The 21801-nt window shown below is 49.5% G+C and overlaps 1 protein-coding gene and 1 long non-coding RNA gene across 4 annotated transcripts in view; one reads left to right on the top strand and one right to left on the bottom strand.

The window, feature by feature from the left end:
• The window catches only part of LOC119164359 (synaptotagmin-1-like), a 144876-nt gene that overhangs the window by 91153 nt on the left and 31922 nt on the right, over window positions 1-21801 (top strand). For all 3 annotated transcript variants that reach the window (XM_075871502.1, XM_075871503.1, XM_037416534.2), the window contains exon 3: window positions 18383-18558. In XM_075871502.1, coding sequence (XP_075727617.1) covers window positions 18383-18558 — 176 coding nt within the window. The remainder of the gene's footprint in view (window positions 1-18382; window positions 18559-21801) is intronic.
• LOC142768453 (uncharacterized) lies at window positions 13320-16720 on the bottom strand. The gene is made up of 2 exons (XR_012885291.1): window positions 16171-16720; window positions 13320-14061 (listed from the first exon to the last, which is right to left on the bottom strand). It is a non-coding gene; the product is annotated as an uncharacterized LOC142768453 (long non-coding RNA).

The following is a 21801-nucleotide window of genomic DNA, read 5'->3' as shown; positions in this document are numbered from 1 at the left end:
GCCCAACAAGTTTAATGTGGAAACTTTTTCTGGTCACATAGTGCTCCAAGTGCGTCTTACTGTTACTAGTTTTCCTTAGTGAGCCTCTAATTGGAGGCAAAGTTCTTTGAAGATTCAGTCATCTATACTCGTTTCTTGTGTTATTTCGTCGGGAACAACTATCTTTTAACATAGAACTAACGTTGCATTTACATACCATATCAAAGCCACTTGATCTTTAAGTGGGCACCATCAGAAAAGAGCATGTTTCCGCCATCTTGGCAGTGGCAAAAGATGGCTTCACTTCTGCTGGCAAGGTATTGCTGGAGCTTCCACTCCGGCAAATTCTTCTTTAATCCTCCTAGAGTGGATCTCGCGACGCAGATGCTCCAGATCTGCCAATGGATTATACAGGGAGCCCTCTCAATCTGCCAAAAAAATTGACAGCATATCCACGGAGTGAATGATGGAGAGTGGGGTGAAGCATTCGTCCGTCCGATTGTTCTTGCTTCCGTCCGTTCATGCGTCCGTCGGTGTGACCGTCCATGCGTCCATCCGCCCGTCCGTGCATGCGTCCGTCCCTGCGTTTGTCCATGCATCCGCCCCTGCGTCCGTTCATGCGTCCATCCATGCATCTGTCTGTGTGTCCGTTCATTCATGGTATATACTAGTTCATGGTATTGATGACACTGCGGCTCAGCGCTCGCTAAACCTTTCTAAAACTAAGGGGGTTACACCCAGCGAGTATAACGTAGCAACCCTTTCTTGTCAGATAGTGCTCAATGTACATGCCAATGGCTGCTAATGAGGATCGCAGCGTGCGCGTTAACTAAAAGCCGAATTCTCCTGTCTCTCATTCTCCCTTAGCAGCCATTGGCATGTACATTGAGCACTATATTTTATTGTTCAACAACGCACAGATGAAATCTCTCACCGGCACCACCTTGAAGGTCAAAATGTTATACTTGGTACACACTACAACGGCTACGAGGGACGAACGGGTGTCGCTATAAGAAGCTTCGCCCTAAAAAAGAGGCTTGCTTCACATGGAGCAGCAGGAAGCATCACCCGAAGTGCTCCGAATTTGCCAATGGATGACACCATTAGTGTCTGCGGATCACAGTGTTATCGGAACCATTGGCAAAGTCATCTTGTAGCCATTTATGAAACTGCAAAGCATTCGAATGAGTTTTTTTGCGTTCCTGGCCCGTCGAAGCTGGATCACAGTAGTACTACAACTTAACATATGACAGCGAACGCTAAACGCAGCAGTCGTGTAGGCGAGGTATTCCACCACGTTATTCACAGATCGTTGTACTCACGGAGTCGACCGTGGCGACTCTGGCGACATCACATTTGGTGTGCTCCAGTCGGCTTCCATTTGAGTATAAACTGTTCAATGAACTAACTGCTGATTGATTAACTACTGTTACGTCGAATTTATGGGTCGTATAATATTTTTTTGTTTCGTACAAATGTACACTCTGTGGCCAAATATGAAATGTTTAGGGCATCTTGATTGTTCATAATGTGAAACTCTGCTTGGACATTCCCAGGTCATGAAATGTGGCTTCTCGTAGCAAATGAACAAGTGTTTTTGCTTTTCTGTAAGCGTCTCATTCATTGCCCTTCGTATGGTCGAGTTTTCGGCACTGCACGCGACGGCTTTCTGCTCTCCCATAGTTGAGTACATCGTACTCTAAATCGTTAACAACTCTTTCTAAACACACATGGGGATGGCTTTCAGCTCTCCCATAGTAGAGTACCAAGTGCTCTAAATCGGTAACTACTGTTTTCTAAAGACACGCGCTCAATGAGCTTGGCGACACAAGAAATTTGCGAGCGGCCAAACCTTGGAGGTCAAAATGTAAGACTGGTTAGACACTACAACTACGACTACGAGGGACGAACGGGTGCCGCTATAAAGAGCTTCGCCCGGTTTGCAAGTGCTAAGGACGTCCCTGATCGTTCTACGTTAGGGGCGACCGTCAGTACGAGTCATGGTGCCCGTCGCGTCTTGGATGCCTTCAAAGGCGCTTGTCTTCGACGTTGTTGTCCCTACGGGGTCTAGTGCCGAGACCGTCGTTGATGCGACGGCTTCAATAGTCGGCCTCTCAGAGGTATACTGCGTGCAGCATCAGGGAGCTCGAAACTTCCAAGTCACGGTTAAGAGCATGGCCTCCATGTCTCTAATCGTCAATGCTGGCTGCCTGGTGATTGGCAGCGAGCGTTTTCAAGTCGTTCCCGTCGGCCCACAAGTGACCAACGTCGCCTGCCTGTTCCTGTCATCGTTCGTCTCAAACGAAGGTCTCGTCCAAGCGTTGTCCTCATATGTCAAGGTGCTCACTGTCACCAGTGGTTTGATGAGCGGGCGACGCGGCGTACTCACTGGAACGCGGTATGTTCGAATGGAGATGAACGCCGCTAATCCTGTGCCGAACTACCTGCGCATCTCCGGTCACCGTGCTACGTTTGACTACCGTGGTCTCCAGCGTGTATGTCGAAGATGCGGCTCAGGGGATCATCTACGAGCCCAGTGCACAACACCGTATTGTGGTCACTGCGGTGTGCACGGTCACGTTAGTGAAGGATGTGACCGCCCGTGTCGACGCTGCGGGGACGGCCACCCAACTGTGGTTTGCCCTGTCCGCCGCTCTTACTCAGACGCTGCCGCTGGTGCCTTTCCACCACTGACACCGGCAACGGAACCAACTACCGACTCGGGGGACGCAGAGGAGGTCACCGACGCTGTGCTGGCCTCATCCCTACAAGTTCCATCAAACGAAGCGCACAACGAAAGCGCGATTGTCGATGCGACGCTTGGCGCGTCGGCCTCCCCGCTGGTGCAGGAACCGTGCGCTTCGAAAGACGCAACGCACTGCCCTGAAAACGGCGTCGGCGTATCTTCTTTGACGCCACTTGATGTTCAGTGCACAAATGACCCCAATTATCAGGCTGCTGCTGTTGGAGTTGGCCCTACTACCCCTGTTATTTCAGAAAACAGTGGTGAAAACACCACAGCCTCTTCTGTTGCGGCCGCTCCGACCATTTCGACATCGCGTCGTACACGTAAAAAATCACCCACACAAAGGGTGCCTACACCGGCCTGCCGAGACGCGGACAGTGCTGCCAGCATCAAGAATGTGGATCCAAGCTTGCCGGTGGCTCAGTCCCTGCCTCCTCAGGACACGTCTTCGGAAGACAGCTTCAGCCTGGGACTGGATAGTAGCATCTGACTGTCTAGCCTTGCCGATTTTGACGTCAAAATGGGAGCTCCACGTGAAACAAAGCGAGGGCACACTTCCAGCTCTTGCTCCGATGAACGCAGTGATGGCCGTGGTAAATCCCAACGGTCCAAAAAACCTCGACCCTCTTCTGGAGGGTTGAACAGTGCGTTGTAATTTGGTCGAGCAAGTGTCCCCTGGACACTTTCCAGGACACCGTCTAGAACTATGCGTCCAGGTTAGTCTTTACTTTTTATTATGGCTACTACACTGCATATTATTTCCTTGAACGTTCAGGGTTTTCGCAGTCCGGCAAAGCAGGCTGAAGTGATTAGTGTCGCCCGCGCTGCAAATTGTGATGTTTTGTGCCTCCAGGAAACAAATGTTTTCTCGCTATCCGACGTGCTTGCTTTTAAACGAAAGTTCAACCTAGATTGTTATTTCTCTTTTGCTACATCTCGTTTTACGGGAGTACGTATTATTATTTTTAACCGAGATCTATTAAGGGATCATCATGCTTTTTACGATGGCGTGGGCAGGGTTTTGGCTTTAGACTGTAGCTACTTTTCTTTCAGATTAAGGATACTGTGTGTGTATGGGCCAGCGCAAGCTGGACAGTCTAATGACTTTTTTTAGAGACCTGGATGTGTTTTTTCTTGACGGTCGTGTTGTCGTTTTGATTGACGACTTCAACTGCGTTCTAAATACGCGAACCGATGTACAAGGTCCTGGATGGGGCCGGTCTGCTTAGAATTCACGCGAGCTTCGTCGCCTTGGGGGGCGCTGCGAGCGCTCGATGGTGACGGACGCACTCCACATCGCCTCCGTAGATTTTCTGCTATTTCTGCGGACATCCACCCTGGTACCCCTGAAACTTGGATTTATCGTCACCGCCAAGTTCTCCGCTTCGCCTAGACAACACCTTCGTCCAGGTGGGTCCAGTTTTGACAACTTGAGGGACGTCCTTCACTCCCGGCTACAACGCCGCCTCGCTAAGGGCTCTCAGCCCGGCGATGGCGGCCGCTAACGTGGTTACGGGCTATGATCCTACCTCAAGCCAAATGCTGTCCATGGAGATTTCATCCTCCGAAAACACTATGCCATCAGAAGATGAATACCTCGACGACATGGTGAAACTGTGGCAACGCAAGCAAGCGAAATCGAAGTCTGCGTCTCAACAACAACGAGACGCCATGGCGGGCCACCATTCCCCAGCCTTGCAAGGAACGCCGGCGCGCCATCCCTCCGGCGGTGTGCCTGCCTCTGCTCCGTCCTCGCAACCAGCGAAGCAACGCAAGTGGCGTCCGCGTCAAACTCCTCGCCTCTCTCGCGACGACTACATCGTAGTACTCAAACCTCGCGTTCCCTGCGAGCTACGCACATTTGTCCCGGCCGATCGCGTGGGCGACGCCATCCGCAGCTACCTCGGCGAGCGGACTACCACGCAAATTCAAGTGTGGCCAATCTGGGAACAGAACATCTTGGTCTGTAGCACCACCATTTTGCCTATGGCACAGCGACTCCTCGGGGACTTCCAGCTGCAAGTGGGGGATCAGCAGCTGCCCGTTCGAGGCCACGCCAAGGCACCAGGGGATACATGCAAGGGCGTCATCAATGTAAACCCTGCTGAAAGCCCGGAAAAGATAAAGTCTGAACTGTATTGGCCTCAAGGTACTATCCTTGCGGTCCGCAAACTCGGAGATTCCGCGGCGGCGATGGTGACTTTCGAGGGAACGAAGTTACCCCGCTTCCTATTCTACCACTGCGTGGCGACGTATATCCGCGCCTACAAGAAAACGGTCCCTGTATGCACCAAGTGCGGTACCATCGGTCATCGACCACCTCAGTGCCCTCACGCCGCTCCAACCCAGTGTGCCAAATGTGGAACCCCCGCACCTGCAGGTCTCAATGCCCACGACTGCCACCCCAAGTGCCTCCTCTGCCACGGCGCCCATGAGACTGGGACCAGTGGCTGCACGGCAAAATACCGAAAATATCGGAAACGCAAGCAGCCCTCAACATCTCCTCGAGGGACCACCTCATGTTCGTCACAGCCAGACAGCAGCACAAACCTGCATCATTCGGCTCCACCACTCCACGCCGACTCTCAAGCATTCCCACCGCTCGAAGCACCAGCGGCGGTACCTCAGGTGAGCAGTTGGGCAGGGAAAGCTGCTTCTAAGCCTCTCTCACCCCCTTCTGTCGATCCTCCTTCTCCCGAACTTGCGGCCCTTCGCCAGCAAGTTGCGGCACTTCAAAAGCAAAATTCTCTTTTAACTAAACAACTCGAACTCTTAAATAAGCGACTTCAACCCCAACAACAGTGTACTGCAAGGCCATCCGGTACTGCCTCCTCTGTCCAGGCGGCTACGCCAGCTACGTCCAAGCTTAGTCCTCGCGCTAAGTCCACTCCCATTAAACCGCCGGTTCAAGCAGCCATGTGTACTCCAGCACTCGGAACCGGTGCCACATCTACTCCAGAAGCTCTTGAGGCTCCTGGGGCACCGCAGGTTCTCTTACCCGCTAACCAAACTCTCCCTAGCGAAGAGCACACCCCGCGCGTAGAGGAACGCCTCACGCGCGTCGAAGCTTCGATTAATCACCTCCTCACCAGCTTCTCGGTCCAACGCATAGTAGTAGAGGTTACCCAGGCTATTCAAGCCTGGGCAATCACCCAGTTTCAACCCAAGGCATCGCGTTCCCGCTCCTGCTCGGTGAGCAGTGAGGGTACAGCTCCACGGCGTCGTCGTAAGGTGGCTACCACCACCCCGCCGTCGGACAATCTGGCCTCCGTGCCCCTGCCTGCCTGTGAGGATTCCGAGCGGGACATGGAGGACCAAATATAAAACCTAGGACAGTCACGATGGCTACCAATCGTACGTCCCGTTCAAACATTGCGTCTAAATTCGAGATCATACAGTGGAACCCTGGAGGCTTCGGGAACAGGCGAAAGCGTTCACATCTTTCCCTTTTCCTCAGCTCACTTGGCTCTCAGCCGGCCGTCTTGGCGCTCCAAGAATCTGGCCCTGCTCCATCCCTTTCTGGATACTGCTCCTATGTAGGCGGCACCACCACATGCCTCCTCGTGCATAAAGCTTACACGGCGATACAGATCGACCTCGATCTGGATCTTCCTTACGACTACTGCATGATATCAGTGCTGTCTCAGCGGAGGGGCCAACCATCAATACATATCTTAAACGTGTACTGTCCCCCTCGCCTTTCGAGGGCTTCGTTTGCGCATCTCTTCCATCGGGCACTGCGTATAGCGGCCCGACAACCACTGGTGATTGTAGGGGACTTTAATGCCCCCAGCCCTCACTGGGGTTACCACTACGAGAAGGCCCGGGGCAGAGAGCTCAAGGAGCTCATTTCCTCGCTGAGCCTGACGCTTCTTACCGATCCGGCACAACCCACACGTTCCGGCAACTCGGTCACGCGAGACACATGCCCCGACCTCTCCCTCACCCGTCACATCCGCGATGCTACATGGGAAAATTTAGGCGAAAACCTAGGCAGCGATCACTTTTTACTCCGCATTTCGTTCACACCGCGGCAGAAAATGCGCCAACACTGGGGCCAAGCCCGTCTCACCGATTGGACTCAGTTCAGAATGCAACCATTCCCCGCCGGCCTCTCCTCGACCGAATATGCAGCGTGGGCATCATACGCTCTTCATATGAAACAAGCGAACACTCGCACCCTTGCAACCTCTAATTTGACTCCTGCAATCGATCCACACCTCCTACATCTTTGGCACGCTCGCCGCGGGCTCATAAGGCGCTGGAAACGCAACAAACTTAATCGGAAACTTCGCGCTCGCATTGAGGCGCTCACTGCAGAGGCGGCCGCATACTCCGCACAACTTTCCGATGCTAACTGGGCAGACACCTGTTCGAAGGCTGCAAACCAGATGAGCTCTAAGAGTGCGTGGCGACTCTTTAGAAGCCTTCTCGATCCCTCCACCACCAGGGGAGAAACGCAACGCCAGCTCCACCGTGTTCTGCATGCATTTCAGGGCACTACGGATGAACTCGCGCGAGAACTTTGTGACCGCTACATCTGCCGCACAATTGATCCCGCAGGCCCAGCATATACGTATTCTGGCGCCCCTAACACCGACCTCGACGCCCCATACACGCTTTCTGATTTACGATTTGCACTCACGAAAATGCGACGGGGCACGGCCCCTGGACGCGACGGAATCACAGTATCGCTCCTGGCAAATCTTCCCGACCAAGCACACCTCTCGCTACTCCAGCTTATAAATTCGATATGGGACGGTTCTCCGCTTCCAACGGAATGGACCACATCGGTCGTGACATTCATTCCCAAATCGGCAAAGTCCGTTAGTATTGAGGCACTGAGACCTATCTCACTTACGTCTTGCGCAGGCAAACTCATGGAAACCATGGTTCGCGAACGCCTTTCCGCCTACTTGGAGGCCAGGAGCACCTTTGCCGACACGATGTTTGGCTTTCGCCCGCATCTGTCGGCGCAGGACGTCCTGCTCCAGCTTCAACACGATATCATAGAGCCGACTACTATGCGCCATAACGATAAAGCCGTGCTCGCTCTCGATCTCCGCGGGGCGTTCGACAACGTCAAACACAGCACTATACTCACTAACCTGTCTACCACAAACTGCGGGCAGAAGACTTTCAACTACATTCGCGCCTTTCTATCACATCGCACCGCCTTCATTCGCCTTAATTCTACCGAACACGGCCCGTACTTATTAGGCACGCGGGGTACACCTCAAGGGGCAGTCCTGTCTCCTCTGCTTTTTAACCTGGCGATGATGAACCTCCCCTCTCTTCTAAGCGAGGCTGAGGGAATACAACACGCACTATATGCGGACGATATCACAATCTGGACCAACACCGGCTCCTTAGCGCAAATCGAAGAACGCCTGCAAAAGGCTGCCCTTCTGGTGGACACCTACGCAGGTTCATGCGGCCTGGAGTGCTCTCCAGCTAAATCGGCTCTTCTTTCAGTCTCTCCGCTACCGCCGCCTCAAATTTTTCTTTCGTCCGGGCCCGTCCCGTCAGTGCAAAATATTCGGGTTCTTGGCCTTCACCTCACATCGTCCTTGGATCCAAAGGGCACAATAGCAGGCCTCAGATGCACCAGCGAACAGGTGAGCCGCATGATACGGCGAGTTTCTACCAAGCGCGGCGGCCTCCGCGGGTCTCAGTCCCTCCGATTGGCCCACGCGTTTGTGACCAGTCGCGTCCTCTACGCCTTGCCTTACCTTCGCCTGCGTCGTCGACACGAGCACCAGCTGGACGTCCTTCTTCGTTCAGTATACAAACGCGCTCTGGACCTACCTATTGCCACTTCCAACAGCCGATTCACGGCTCTGGGGGTACACAACACCTTTGCAGAGATGCGCGAAGCTCATCGCGTTAACCAAATCAATCGACTGTCACAGACGCCTTCAGGGCGCCGTCTTCTACACAGACTTGGCCTTAACCCGATATCTGACCAAGACCCTCTGCAGCCGGTACCAGAGCTCTGGCGTCAAAAGCTATGGGTGGAACCTCTACCCCGTAATATGAACCCTGACCTCCATCCTGGCCGTAGACTAGCACGCGCCGCGGCCCTTCATACGCGACACTCCGATCGTCCTGGTGTTTTCTACGAGGACGTCTCGGGTCCCTCCCCCTCGGGTCACTTCACGGCTGCCGTGATTACAGAGGGCAAACACGTAGATGGCCTCTCCTTTCGAGCAGACACAGTAACGCACGCTGAAGAGGTTGCCATAGCTTTGGCCGCCTCTCACCCTGCCTCACGCACCATCCTGACGGACTCGCGCTCGGCCTGTTCTCAGTACCTTCAGGGTTCCATTGCTCCTCTGGCGGCTAGCCTACTACAGGCAGCCTCTTGGCGCTTTAACCCTCATCCCATTCGTATAGTGTGGACCCCAGGCCACTCGGGCCTGCCCGGCAACGAGGCGGCAAATGCCGCTGCCCGCGCTTCTCCTGTCCGGGCCGTTGCCCCTCCATGTCCCGAGACGGAATCTGGCAATACCAACCTGACGCGCTTTCGCGAAATTTTGGCTTATTACCGGGCTTCGCGCCGCCTCTACCCGGACCCCGCACGCGGTTTGGAGAAAGCGGACGAACGACTGCTACGCCGCCTGCAGACGAACACCTTTATCAGTCCGGCGGTCGCCAGGCACTTTTTGCCGGAAATCAATGGCACCTGCTCGACCTGTCATGTGCTCGCCGACACATATCACGTCGTAGCATCGTGCCCAGTTAATCCCGTCCCTTTCTCATCCCCTTTTCCTATCCCAACTAGAGAGGCTTGGGAGGAGCACCTGCTCGGCTGCTCTACCTTGGCTGCACAACGCTCCTTGGTGGAGCGTGCACGGGCAGCTTCCAGCTCCACTGGCGTCCCGGAATAGGGTCTTGCCACTCTAGCACGCCGATGGGCCACGTCGGCACTCTCTAGTAAACTTTTTCTGAAATAAATGTTTTTTACCACCACCCACCACCATCGTCGCCTTGTCCACCACCACTTTTCATTACTAGACGCGCACAATGTAGTGCACGGAAATACCTTTGTTTGGACATGGCGACGAGGACGATCCTCCAGCAGGCTCGACCGGGCTTATATCCCACGAGCGTTAGAAGCGTTTGTCTCTGATTTATGCGTTTCGTCCTTCCCACCTTCTCCTGTGTACGTATCTGATCATCGGCCTATTGTCTTGAAGCTCGAAGTTCCATTTTCTTTTTCAGAAAAGCGATGGCGTCTTGATGTTCGCGTCCTGCAGGACGCGCGCTCAAGATCAGATTTCTCACGCGCAATACGTGTGTCGCCCACGGCGTCTGGTTCTGAAGATTGGGATGCGCTTAAAACACAATGGCGCCTGCGCTGCGCGGTAGAGGGGCGTTCGCTTCGTCGACGCGTTTCTGAAGAGCTTGCTAATACCGCGATGAAGTTACGCATTGCTTTGCGCGCCGAGATGCCTTCTCCTCTGATGCGAGCGTGGCAGCGTGAACTGCGTGAACGCTTTCAGCGCTTTACTGCTGCTTCGTCCCTGGCGGCAGCAGCATGGCGCTATAGACACAACCCTTGTGCACATCACGAGGTGCTGCGCTACGCGAGACATTCCTTTTTTGGGCAATCAGAGCCACCTGTCTCTATGACAGCACAAATACCACCTGCGCAGCGGCTTCCTACGCGTGATCGATCTGTTTTCTTGGCGCATTTTGAAGCAATGTCGTGTTCGGCCATGCGGACTAACTGTGATGAAACACCGCCAATGCTTAGAAGTTTGCCCCGTATTCCTCAAGAAGCTGCGAATTGCCTGCACATCCCTCCGTCGGCTGAAAAGGTAAAGGCGGCACTGAAATCTATGAAACGTGGAACGGCCCTAGGGCCAGACGGTTTTCCTGTTGAGTTTTACTTGACATTTTGGGATGAGATTGGTGCTACATTTACCGTGGTAATCCAGCGATGCTACGAGGACGGTGTCTTTCCATCAAGTTTTCGAGATGGACGCATTGTGCTTATTCCAAAGGGCGATGCTTCCTCTGTTAATCCTGAAGATTGGAGACCTATCACGCTCCTCAACGTTGACTATAAGATATTCGCAGCAGTAGCCGTTCAACGTTTGAGGGGTCTGTTGAACACCCTAGTAGGTCATCACCAGACTTCATCAGTGCTTGGACGAGAAATACACAGCTTGTCATATACCACACGGGATATCATAGCTTATACTTTGTCGCGATCTGCGCGTGGTATCCTTGTGTCTTTGGACCAGGAAAAAGCGTTTGACCGACTAGAGCACGCGTATATCTTTAATGTGCTCACAGCCTTCGGCTTTTCTCATTCGTTTGTGGAAATGATTAAAAATACGTACACTGGTCTGAAAAGCACACTAGTTCTGGATGGTTGGGAAAGTGCTGCCTTTTCCATAACACGTGGGGTCCGTCAGGGATGTCCATTCTCTCCTGTGCTATTTGTCCTCAGCCTTGAGCCATACTTGCGTGCTCTTGACGCGGATTCACGTGTCCGGGGTCTTGCGCTTCCTGGTAGCGGTGTCGTGAAAATCACAGCTTTCGCTGATTATATAACCTTGTACCTTTCAGATGAAGATAGCCTTTCACTCACCCTGCATGTATTTTCCCAGTATGGCGACATTTCAGGTGCAGCGTTGAACATCTCCAAATCCCGGTATTTCTTCATTGGCTCTCCAAACCTCAGGCTTAGCGCCGGTGTTCCCATTCAGCCGGCCGCGTCCCTTCGTATTTTAGGTATTTTATACAACCACTACGGCATTTGCGAATCTGTTTGGTTAAACGCTCTCGAGGAAGTAAGACTGAAAATTCAGGATGCACGGGATTTTGACTTCCCGCTTCTTGAGCGGAGGTACCTTGCGCAGACTGTATTTTGCGGTCGCATTTGGTACCTTTCTCACGTCGTGCAACCATCTTTACGTATCGTGCAATCACTGCAGTCTGCTTTGTGTTCCTTTTTTTGGTCAGGCGGCACTGAGTTGGTCTGTCGCGCGGCACTGGGATAGCAGCGTGCTCAAGAAGGCTTTGCTTTCCCTTCAGTGTCCATACGCTGTCGGCTGCTGGCACTGCGTTTCCTTTTGCGCCTAGTGCAAGGGGAGGAATCTCCCGCACGAACGCTTGCATATTACTTTCTGGGTACTCACCTTCGCCATTTGATGCCTAATGTGCAACTTAACAGGGGGCCACAGTCAATAACACTTCCTACGTTTTATGCAACAACTGTTGCACTTTTTCGCCATGTCAAGTCGACCTGTCCTGGCATAGATGTTTTGAACAACCACATAGTTGAGACAACTGCTGCTTTGTTGCTTCCGTTGGTCCCACCAGCCCACCGTGCTCGCTCTAGACGGGTGTCTTGGAGCTCCTTAACGGCTTCCTTTCTGCCTGGAAAGCTTCGGGACTTCATGTGGCGCCTGGGATGGGGTGTACTTCCCACTCTCGACCGCCTCGAAAGGTGGAGAATAGTCCAGTCAGCAACATGTCCGAACTGCTCCCTTCGGGAAACAAATCAGCATTTTCTGAGGCATTGTATCATTGCTCGCGTTTTTTGGAGAGCCGTACATGCCGGATTTCACTGCCTCAGAGTAAATCGCTTCGTTTCTTCTGGGTGTTGTTCGCGAGGCCGCTTCGCTTGTCTTCTCATTGTTGCCGGCACTTTTTTGCCTCTGGCGCAACCGCTGCGAGGCGGTTGCAGCGGGCCGCCGCCGCCGCGCGCTCTACCCGATCCTAGAACGATTGTACTCGGAGCTGCTGTCTTTTTTGTGGGAGCAGCTCTTCTTCCTCGGTGAAGAGCAATTTCTTCGGCACTGGTCTTGCCCTTTTGTGTCGGTCTATGAAGAACGAGTGAAACTTGTCTTTCGGCCGGCCTGGTATTGGTAGGCTGATCTGTCGATGCGCCGGTAGAAATGGCATGCCAACATGTAAATATGCAAAATGTACATATTTATGTTTTATTTGTGTCTCTTGTTTACCTTGAAATATTTCGTGGTTGTGTTTATGTGAACCATCGAATGTACATGTTTTTTCAACGTCATCTGATATCCATGTTCATGTAAATGACGTCTGTCTTGTCATCACCGTTAGAGCATGTCTAAGACGGAAATGTTCTGTTGAGTGTTATTGACGTTTGTGGCAATAAATTTTTTCTAAACACATACATGGGGATAGCTTTCAGCTCTCCCATAGTAGAGTACCAAGTGCTCTAAATCGGTAAATACTGTTTTCTAAAGACACGCCCTCAATGAGCTTGGCGACACAAGAAATTTGCCAACGGCCACACTGCATATGTGAAAAGCAATGAGCTCGTGGGCTCTTGCGCTCGTGTTGTGCGAAAAACAAAAAAAATCACAGCATAGCGAAACATCCGTCAGTCCGTCCGCACTTCCGTCCATCTGTGCGTCCATCCGTCCATCTGTAGTCCACCAGTCCTTCCGTCAATGCATTTGTCCGTCCTTCCGGGCGTCCATCCATCGGTACATACGTCCCTGCATTCATCCATGCGTCAAGGGGTGTCGCAAGCAGCGCTCTTCATGCCGACAAAGTTGTCCATTGAACCGGCTGGTCAGATATGCTAAATATTCGTGGACAAGCTATAACTTTTTTTATTTCCTCGTACGTGGAAAACTGAAATGTACAAAACAGCAACGTAATAAACCACACCCTCTCTCTTTGAGCGAAAACGTGGGAAAGTGGTTTTGTGAAGTCAGGTGAGGTTTTATTATTATTCCGTATGTTCAATTTAAAAAACTGAACCTACTTGCGCCAAGGTAGTTAACAGCTATTTAGTTTCTGCACACCAAACTTCGAAATTTCATTAAATCCCAAGGAGAGTGGGACAGCCTGAGACAAATATTGGTAAGTTCCTCCAACTCCTTCTTCATCAAAAAATAGAGAAAAGGAAGCAAGCTACAATGGAATGTTTTCCTCCAAACCTCTCCGCATTTGTCTATCGACGCCAAACCGAGCGAAAGGGGGCAGACAGGCTTTGCATCGAAAGCAGCCAGCTTTCAGTATCTGCGGCCGAGTTGCGTCGCGTGCGCCCGCCGCTTCTGACATTCAATACTCTCTCTGCGGAAACACCCGTTGTCGTGATGGCATCCGCGACCCACACACGTCGAAATCTAATGCCCCATTGGACCGTCTATGACGTGAGGTGCAGCAACTTCCCTCCTCAGCCCTCGGGTGTTGGAAGAACGCCGCATGGTGTCTCGTTGGCTTTGCTTTCTTGCTTCTCTGCTGGCAGCCCGTCGTGCAGCGTCGAGGGCTCCTTTCGGGATTCCATCGATCGCCTCTTGTGAACGGGTATTGCAGTGTAGGTGTGGCCAACCCTGGGAGAAACGGGGGCTGACAGATGAAAAGGCTTATTGCTTTTTGTGGGCACTTGTGCGCATGCAAAACAAAGCATAGATTGTGTGCGTGCGTGCGTGCGCGCGCGCGCGCGCGTGTGTGTGTGTGTGTGTGTGTTCGCGCGCGCGTGCGCGGGCGGATAGATAGATAGATAGATAGATAGATAGATAGATAGATAGATAGATAGATAGATAGATAGATAGATAGATAGATAGATAGATAGATAGATAGATAGATAGATAGATAGATAGATAGATAGATAGATAGATAGATAGATAGATAGATAGATAGATAGATAGATAGATAGATAGATAGATAGATAGATAGATAGATAGATAGATAGATAGATAGATAGATAGATAGACGGACGGACGGACGGACGGACGGACGGACGGACGGACGGATGAATGGATGGATGGATGGATGGATGGATGGATGGATGGATGGATGGATGGATGGATGGATGGATGGATGGATGGATGGATGGATGGATGGATGCGCGAAGTTTATGTTATTACCGTAAAATAGGCGATCAGTGCTCACTCAATCTCTTCCCCACTTGGCTGCCGTTAGTGTCTGACTGGCGGGACACGGATACTAGGCTTTGCTGCACTGCACGATCCGGTGTAGTACGTGCGCCATGCGTTTGGCCTGGTAGTTACAGAAAAAAAAAAGAAGGGGGCGTCGCAACCATAGTATGGAAAGAGTGCGGTATTCTTTCTTTGCTTTGGCTACGAAACGTTCCTTGGACGTTTTGGTTACGAGGTTTTTTAGTGTAGTTGCGGTGCAGCTGCTATAAAACAGAAAAGTTTGGGGCTAGTATCTGGAACATCGTTATTCACCGCATGCACGGGAATTTCCTTAGAGAAGAAGATGTGATCGCGAATCATTTGTCTTATGGATTAAAGGATACAAACAAACAAACAAACAAACAATTTGTCTTAGAAGTAGGTTTGATTTCCATACTGCAGTGAATTGTTAAGCGAGTTCCTCCTTGTCTGATTCGCTCGCAGCATCCGGAACCCTGGCATAGATGAAGCTAAAGGAAACGCTTAAATACAATGTATCCGGAAGTAAAATATTACGGGACAAAAGTGGAGCCGTCACATTCACTTTCAGAGTAATAGATAGTTGTCTGTCTCTGGTACAAACCCAGTAAGCAACGTTGTGCAAACGTTTGACCTTAAAACTCGGCCAACCTCAACTTCCTTTTCACGTGTGTCGTCATAGCAACGGGAATACGTAACATGTGTTTCTTGCCTCTGTCAACTTCTCTCTTGAATCTTTCGAATAAGGACGTCATGCCTGCTTTCATTTCGCAATATATGTCTTAAAATTATGCCAAAACGTTCTCCTTTTGTTGTTTTTGTGGGTAGCAACAACATTTACTTTGGTGGCATGAGTGTGGTGCTAAAAAAATTATCCACCAGTATTTCTGAGAGAGGCGTCCATATATTAGAGTTCGTATTTCACACAAGAATGAAGTTCTTATTTTTGTACCATAGACATCCACTATGACCATGATATTTACGAACTAATTGAATGAAGACTGCATAGGCTGATGTAGCATATTCAAGAACTAAATCTTTACGAAGATCACCAGGTAATACAGTTATGTGAACTATGTCCCGCATTATGATGGTTTCCATCGAAAAAAGTGAAATGAAGAAATAAAAGGGAAAGACGCTGCAAATGGAAGGAAGTGTACAGGCAGGAAAGATGCCCTAATAATGTTCCGCGATCGAGTACCACCTAGCCCCACATTCTATGTAGACAACAGACTAGTGACAGCACTCTTCGTGTGGCGAGGCACTTGAACGAGTACGTAAGACTTCATAACTAACAATGGTGGTCTTTACACGCTAGGAGATCCGTCCATTTTTTTTCTACCTACCACACAGTAAAAAAGATTAAAGAGGAACTATGAAAAAACGTATGATAGTTACACGCTCCCAGTCTCTCTGTCAACACATCGTGCCCCCAAAAAAGTGGCCTGGTAGTGGCATTTCGGCTATAAAATAACTAATCAGAGCAGCCAACTTGTAGACTTTTTCTTTAAGGTCCACTGAAGAAGAACATTGTTTCCGTACCTGCAATAACAGCATTACGTCCTTTGGCATTCACGGCCATTTTCTCCTTCCCACGAACTGAGAGGCACTCCTGAGCTTTACGTCGATCTTTGCCGTACCTCTGAAGGACAGTTTTTACAGTGCAGCGCTGAAAATTCTATTCTCTGATGCGAGGCCTACATGAGAATACCATTCTTCAGCGCTTCGCGTTGTCCGTATATCATGCGCACCAATTGTGCGACGCATAGCACCGTTTCCTTTTTTTTTTTCAATGCGTACACTGTTACATGCCACGGGAGAAAGCACGAGACACGCATCGCTTCTGCTAGCGAGTCGATGGCACAGTTCTCGCCGGCCTTCTTATATGCGGTATATAAAATCCTAGCCGAAAGCAAACACGGCGGGCAGTGCCGCCTGGGTTCATCAATTTGTTCATCCTGACAGGTTGACAGCGCTGACCGACGATGCCTTGCAGGGTGCGCTCTCCTATTACTTCGCTTCTTTGTCTCCTTTGAAAACAGCGGAGGAAAAGCGAGCCCCGTAAGCTTAAGGAAAATACACGGAACGTCTGATGAAAAGACCACAACACACTAGCTAGTCACTGCATGCTCGAATTGAGGGAGGCAGCGAGATGATGAATGATGGCGCTGAGAAGCAATGGTGTATACCCCAGGCCACCTTGTACTGCTTCTTTTTTTTTTTGTAAGAAGTACAATATACAAGGCAAGGAGGTTTTAATCCAATACAATGAGTGGGGGGTTTTTTCTAGGAGTTTCTAACACGAGCGTAGAAGCAATCATAACTGCGTCGTCATAGATACTTCAATTTAGTTTTTGCCACATCATTGTGTTTGCTATCTTTCAAGTTGACGGGCTCGCGGGGCGTTCGCTTGCCTTCTGATTCGTTCGATTCACTGAAGCAGGTACAGACACCGAGCACTATGAGAATATTTGATTTTCTATAGATCATGTGGAGATACTGAAGGGGAGAGCAATAATACTACTGAACCCGAGAAAAGCGTGTTGGTGCAGGAGTTTTATCGAGAAGCAGAGATTGTTGTATAAGGAAAAAAGGAAATAAAGTCGTGAAAATACGACACGCTGCCGTTAGCCATCGTCCTGGCGGCCATGGCAGCGTTTATAAAACATTCTTTTTTAAAGTATAGGGTGCGTCACGCAATACGTCATCTTTCAGAAGCTGGCAACTTACCAGTGAATTTTCCCATGCTACTTTTTCTGAGTTTCGAAAGCTTCCCCTTAGTGGAAAAGGGCGTCATATACGTTTCAGCAAATTTCGTGGAACATTAAATAAAATAAGGTGGGCAGATGAGGTTTAAAAAGTTTTCAGGTATAACGTGACAGCAGAAAACACAGGACCTGTTTTATTGGTGAAACAAGAGAGAGGCTTTTGCCCTGCTGTGGGCGTAGTTAAACTTATGATGCTGGTGATGAAATCGTAAAACTTGCCGGATTGAGACAATCGCTTTGAAGTGAATGAGAAGCAATGTCAATGAATGGAGGGGCTTCTTTTAGGGGCGAAGCTCCTCACGCCGTGGGTCGTACGTCCCATGTCGCCGTAGTATCCACCTCTCGTTTAGTCCTTGGAATGTCCGCTGGATGGCGGTACTTGTATATGCTGAATGTATAATGAATATATGATGAACAGATGGGAGATGGCGGTACTTGAAGTGTTCACAAGATGGACGGATGGATGGACGAACGGACGGACAGACAGAAAGACAGATGTATGGACGCACGGATGGACGGACAGGCAGACAGATGGATGAACAGACGTACGGACGGACGGATGGACGCATGAACGGATGGATGCACGAACGCACGGACGGACAGATGGACAAATGTACGGACGCATGGACGGAAAGACGGATGCACGGACGCTCCGCCCCACTCATCATCATTCACTCCATGGATATGCTGTGATTTTTTTTTTCTTCTCAACCAAACTCATGTGAATACAACCGAGAGTTAAACGAGAACAGCACGGAAATATTACGTGCATTGTTTAATTGAAATGTTGCCATTATTTGGATCCTGAAGCGCAAAGAACAAAGGGCGAAGCCGAACACACAAACAAGTATTTATATTTTACCATGTCTTAAGGTATAAATATATAAGTGAAGCCAGGAAGGATCGCTTTGTACGACCCTGGTTACAATGTGTGCCTGCATGTTTGTGGATTTTGTCTAGAAGCCATCTCGTCTTTCGATTCGCAGTTCCTCCATGGGGCATCGTGATGATCCTGATCGCAGTGGCGCTGCTGCTGCTCTGCATTTGCTTCTGCTGCCTGCGGCGCTGGTGTCGCCGGCGCAAGAAGGACGCCAAGAAGGGACTCAAGGGCGCCGTGGACCTCAAGGGTGTCCAGCTACTGGGCAATGCCTACAAGGAGAAGGTGAGTGGTTCTACCTAAAGAGTATAACAAGAAAATGAGAGAGAAAAGTAGAGGATTAGAAACAGAATGCTCAAGTACACAAACCGCACGTGTAAGAAAATTTTACTTGAATACAGTCATTGCCTGAGCTCCTTGGTTGCACATCTCGAGAAGAGTTTCAGCTGATTACTGACGCACCTTCCACGGTGGTCCAATGGTTACGATGTTCGACAGCTGAACCGAAAGGCGCGGATTCTAATCCCGGTCCTGGCGTCCGCGTTTTCGGTAGAGGCGAAAATGCCTGAGGCTTGTGCACTTAGATTCAAGTGTTCATTAAATAACCCCAGGTTTTCTGAATTTTCGCATCCTTCCACTACGACTTCCTTTCTAACTCGATCAAGGTTTAAGAACGTTAAACCCCTACATTTATTTGTCTAATACTTGGACCAGCACTTAAACACAGGCGACCCACTGCAGGTTCAGTTGCTAGTCGAGCCATGTCTGTTCTTTCTGTTTTTGTCCGATTAGTTGGCTGGAACCCACCTCGCAGATTTTACTGCGCTGGCGCTGCTATGTAGCTCAAAAAAATTTCGTTCATTTTTATTACCTCGCTGAATTTTGTGTTCAATTCACACAACGTGTAAGCAAAGCGTTCTGAAAATCAGTAAAGCATTACTTTTAAAAAACACAGTATTTAATCGCAACGACATAACTGGTACGAACGTCAGTTGAACGTTGCGGAAGCAGCTCAACGTTTGAACCAACCCTAAGCTGTTTTATAGGTTAACGTATTCGTATTTCTACGTGTAAACACGACCAATCAGAACCGAGCAATATTTGGCGCCGTGTGCAAGCTTTCTGCTCATCGCAAACTGTGTAGAAGCCACACTGACAGCCTGCGAGACATTGCATAAACTTTGTTGAGAATCATCCAGCATCTACTACGTAGCGTCCTTGAAACCTCTACAATGTTCACAATGTCAAGGTCATGACGACTGCACTCTGCAACATTGAAGCGTTTGGGCTATTGTAAACGTTGTGACTACAAACCAGCAGGCGGGGAGTCGGTCTGAGCAGTGTGCACCGGCTGTACTTGCAGTCTTCCTACATATGAAACTCGTGGTAGTGCAAATCGTCCATGTTAACATTCAGGCGTGTTTTCGGTTTGTACAATCAAGTGCTTTGCCTGCAAAGAACACAGGCAGGAAAAAAAATTGCTACCACATGATTTGCCATTCTGTCATGCTGGTTTACTTATAAGTGTATTAAAGTGAATGGGATGCACATGAAAAGGTCACCCTGTAAACAATGGAGGGGTTTGCTAGTCATAATTTTCCGAACCCGTCTAGTAATGGTGAGATCTGATGAGATACGAATTATAAATCCAACAATTTCAAAGTTTTTTTTCGGTTTCAATTCGAAAGCCTGTCATTAGACATAGTGACTAGCGTTATCAAAAACAAACATGCAAATTTGCTCCACGTATAATTTCCAGCAGGGAACGGTGGAACGGTCCGTCCATTCAGTGGTCTATATATTGTGCCAATCGACAGCTAAGCTTTACCATAGTGAGGTCATTCAGAGGCAGTTTTATAAGAACTTTTATATGTGCTCTCTCTCTCTTCTGTCTCTTTTCTCTCTCTTTCTCTGACACTCTTGCTTGATGTACTAAGCTTCCTTATAGATGTCTCTGCGTTTGCTGGCAGCCGTATCCCCGTGGTGACTAGATATTTCTCTCGCTCGGCCTTATCCGTTTACGTCCGTTCGTTTCACCAAGCTGCGCAGTCTGCATTCCCTTCTCTATAAGCTCACCTACAAATGCCGGCACGCGAGCTCTGTAAGGACGCCCGTCAAACACACACACACAAACCCTGCTGAAATATGTCATATACATCGGTGAAGAAAATAAATAAGTATAAAATGCCCACATTCACTATACCGCGTGCATTGTTTGGTCGTACCGCGAAGCCAGCTGTCGCCATTCCGCAACGCATTCGATTCTGTTCTCGACACAGCTGTGCTGCAGAAGAAAGACAGGAAAACGTGCATAGACCTTCTGGCGTGTTTAGTTCTTTTTACTGTTATGTGTTCTTTATATACGATTTTTTATTTATTTATTTTTTGCTGTTGCCTGTCACTGAGCCGTGGCTGGCGACTGTGAAGTGATGTGTAAGCATTGCCTATTATGTCAGCGGCGCCGAATATAGAAAATGCAACGCCCTTGAAATGGACCCCGATGAATTTCGCATTAGAAAACATCAGGTATAACTAAAAAACAGAGCAGGGTGTTTCCTACGCATAAACAACGGCCGCATTCGAATAACAATGAATGAAGGCAATGCAGCTATTCTAACAGTGTACAAGCGAAATCAACCAACGCTTGCAATCATTTCACCCGATTGTATATCAGCACTGGCTCACCATATAATGAGCACAAGCCGACGCTATATCCAGTATTAGAAATTATTTGGCCATATCATGATCCTTTAATTATTAAAAGACCATGGCCATACATAGCCAGTATTGGGCGATGTTGAACGCTACCAACTGCGACAGTTTCTGTTGTCGGCACTTTTAAATAAAATCCACAAATGACCTTCTGTATTTCTTTCGTGTTCAAAAAAATTTTTCATGTATATTTACAAAAATGCTGTCGTTGTCGTATGACGTTCATTCTTCACGCCTTCGTGTCTATGTCTTGTTTTCTTTTTGCTTTTCTTTTCAAAGAGACAGAAACTTTGCCCACTGTGGTTCTGTAATAAATTTTGACCGTGGTTGTAGTGTTTCGCAGTACACTTAAACGCGTTGCAGAGTGCGCTGCAACATATCTACAATGCATTTCTGCATTTCATTTATGTTTTAACCGCTACAAAGCCTCGATGAGTACAATATGACCAAGCTTTCCTCAATGTTATACTCAGAGCATTTTTGTGCGGTCGCCTTCTCAATCAAGTCGTTGTTGCAGAATAAATTCAGTTTCATTCATTGGCAGCTCTAGTCGGCTATGAAAAGCGGTATGAGTCAGAACTATCCAACATCAAGAGATGTTTAGACTGTAATCACCAACACCAGACGACGATGAATGAGCCAAGCAAGCAAGCCATGGCGTTATTGTCCGTCACGTGATCCGACTTGCCTGGTTTCTTGACGCAGGCCCTTCCAGGACATTCGCCATTTAGGTAGCTTGTCATAATTAGCCGGTATCAGACACCGTCAGCCGTCTTACGGCGGTTCTGGTCAACTGTGGCAGACAATCAGAAAACG

Source organism: Rhipicephalus microplus, chromosome 8, assembly GCF_043290135.1.
Source record: "Rhipicephalus microplus isolate Deutch F79 chromosome 8, USDA_Rmic, whole genome shotgun sequence".
NCBI classification, from domain to species: Eukaryota; Metazoa; Arthropoda; class Arachnida; order Ixodida; family Ixodidae; genus Rhipicephalus; species Rhipicephalus microplus.
This window is presented reverse-complemented; position numbering and strand designations above follow the sequence as displayed.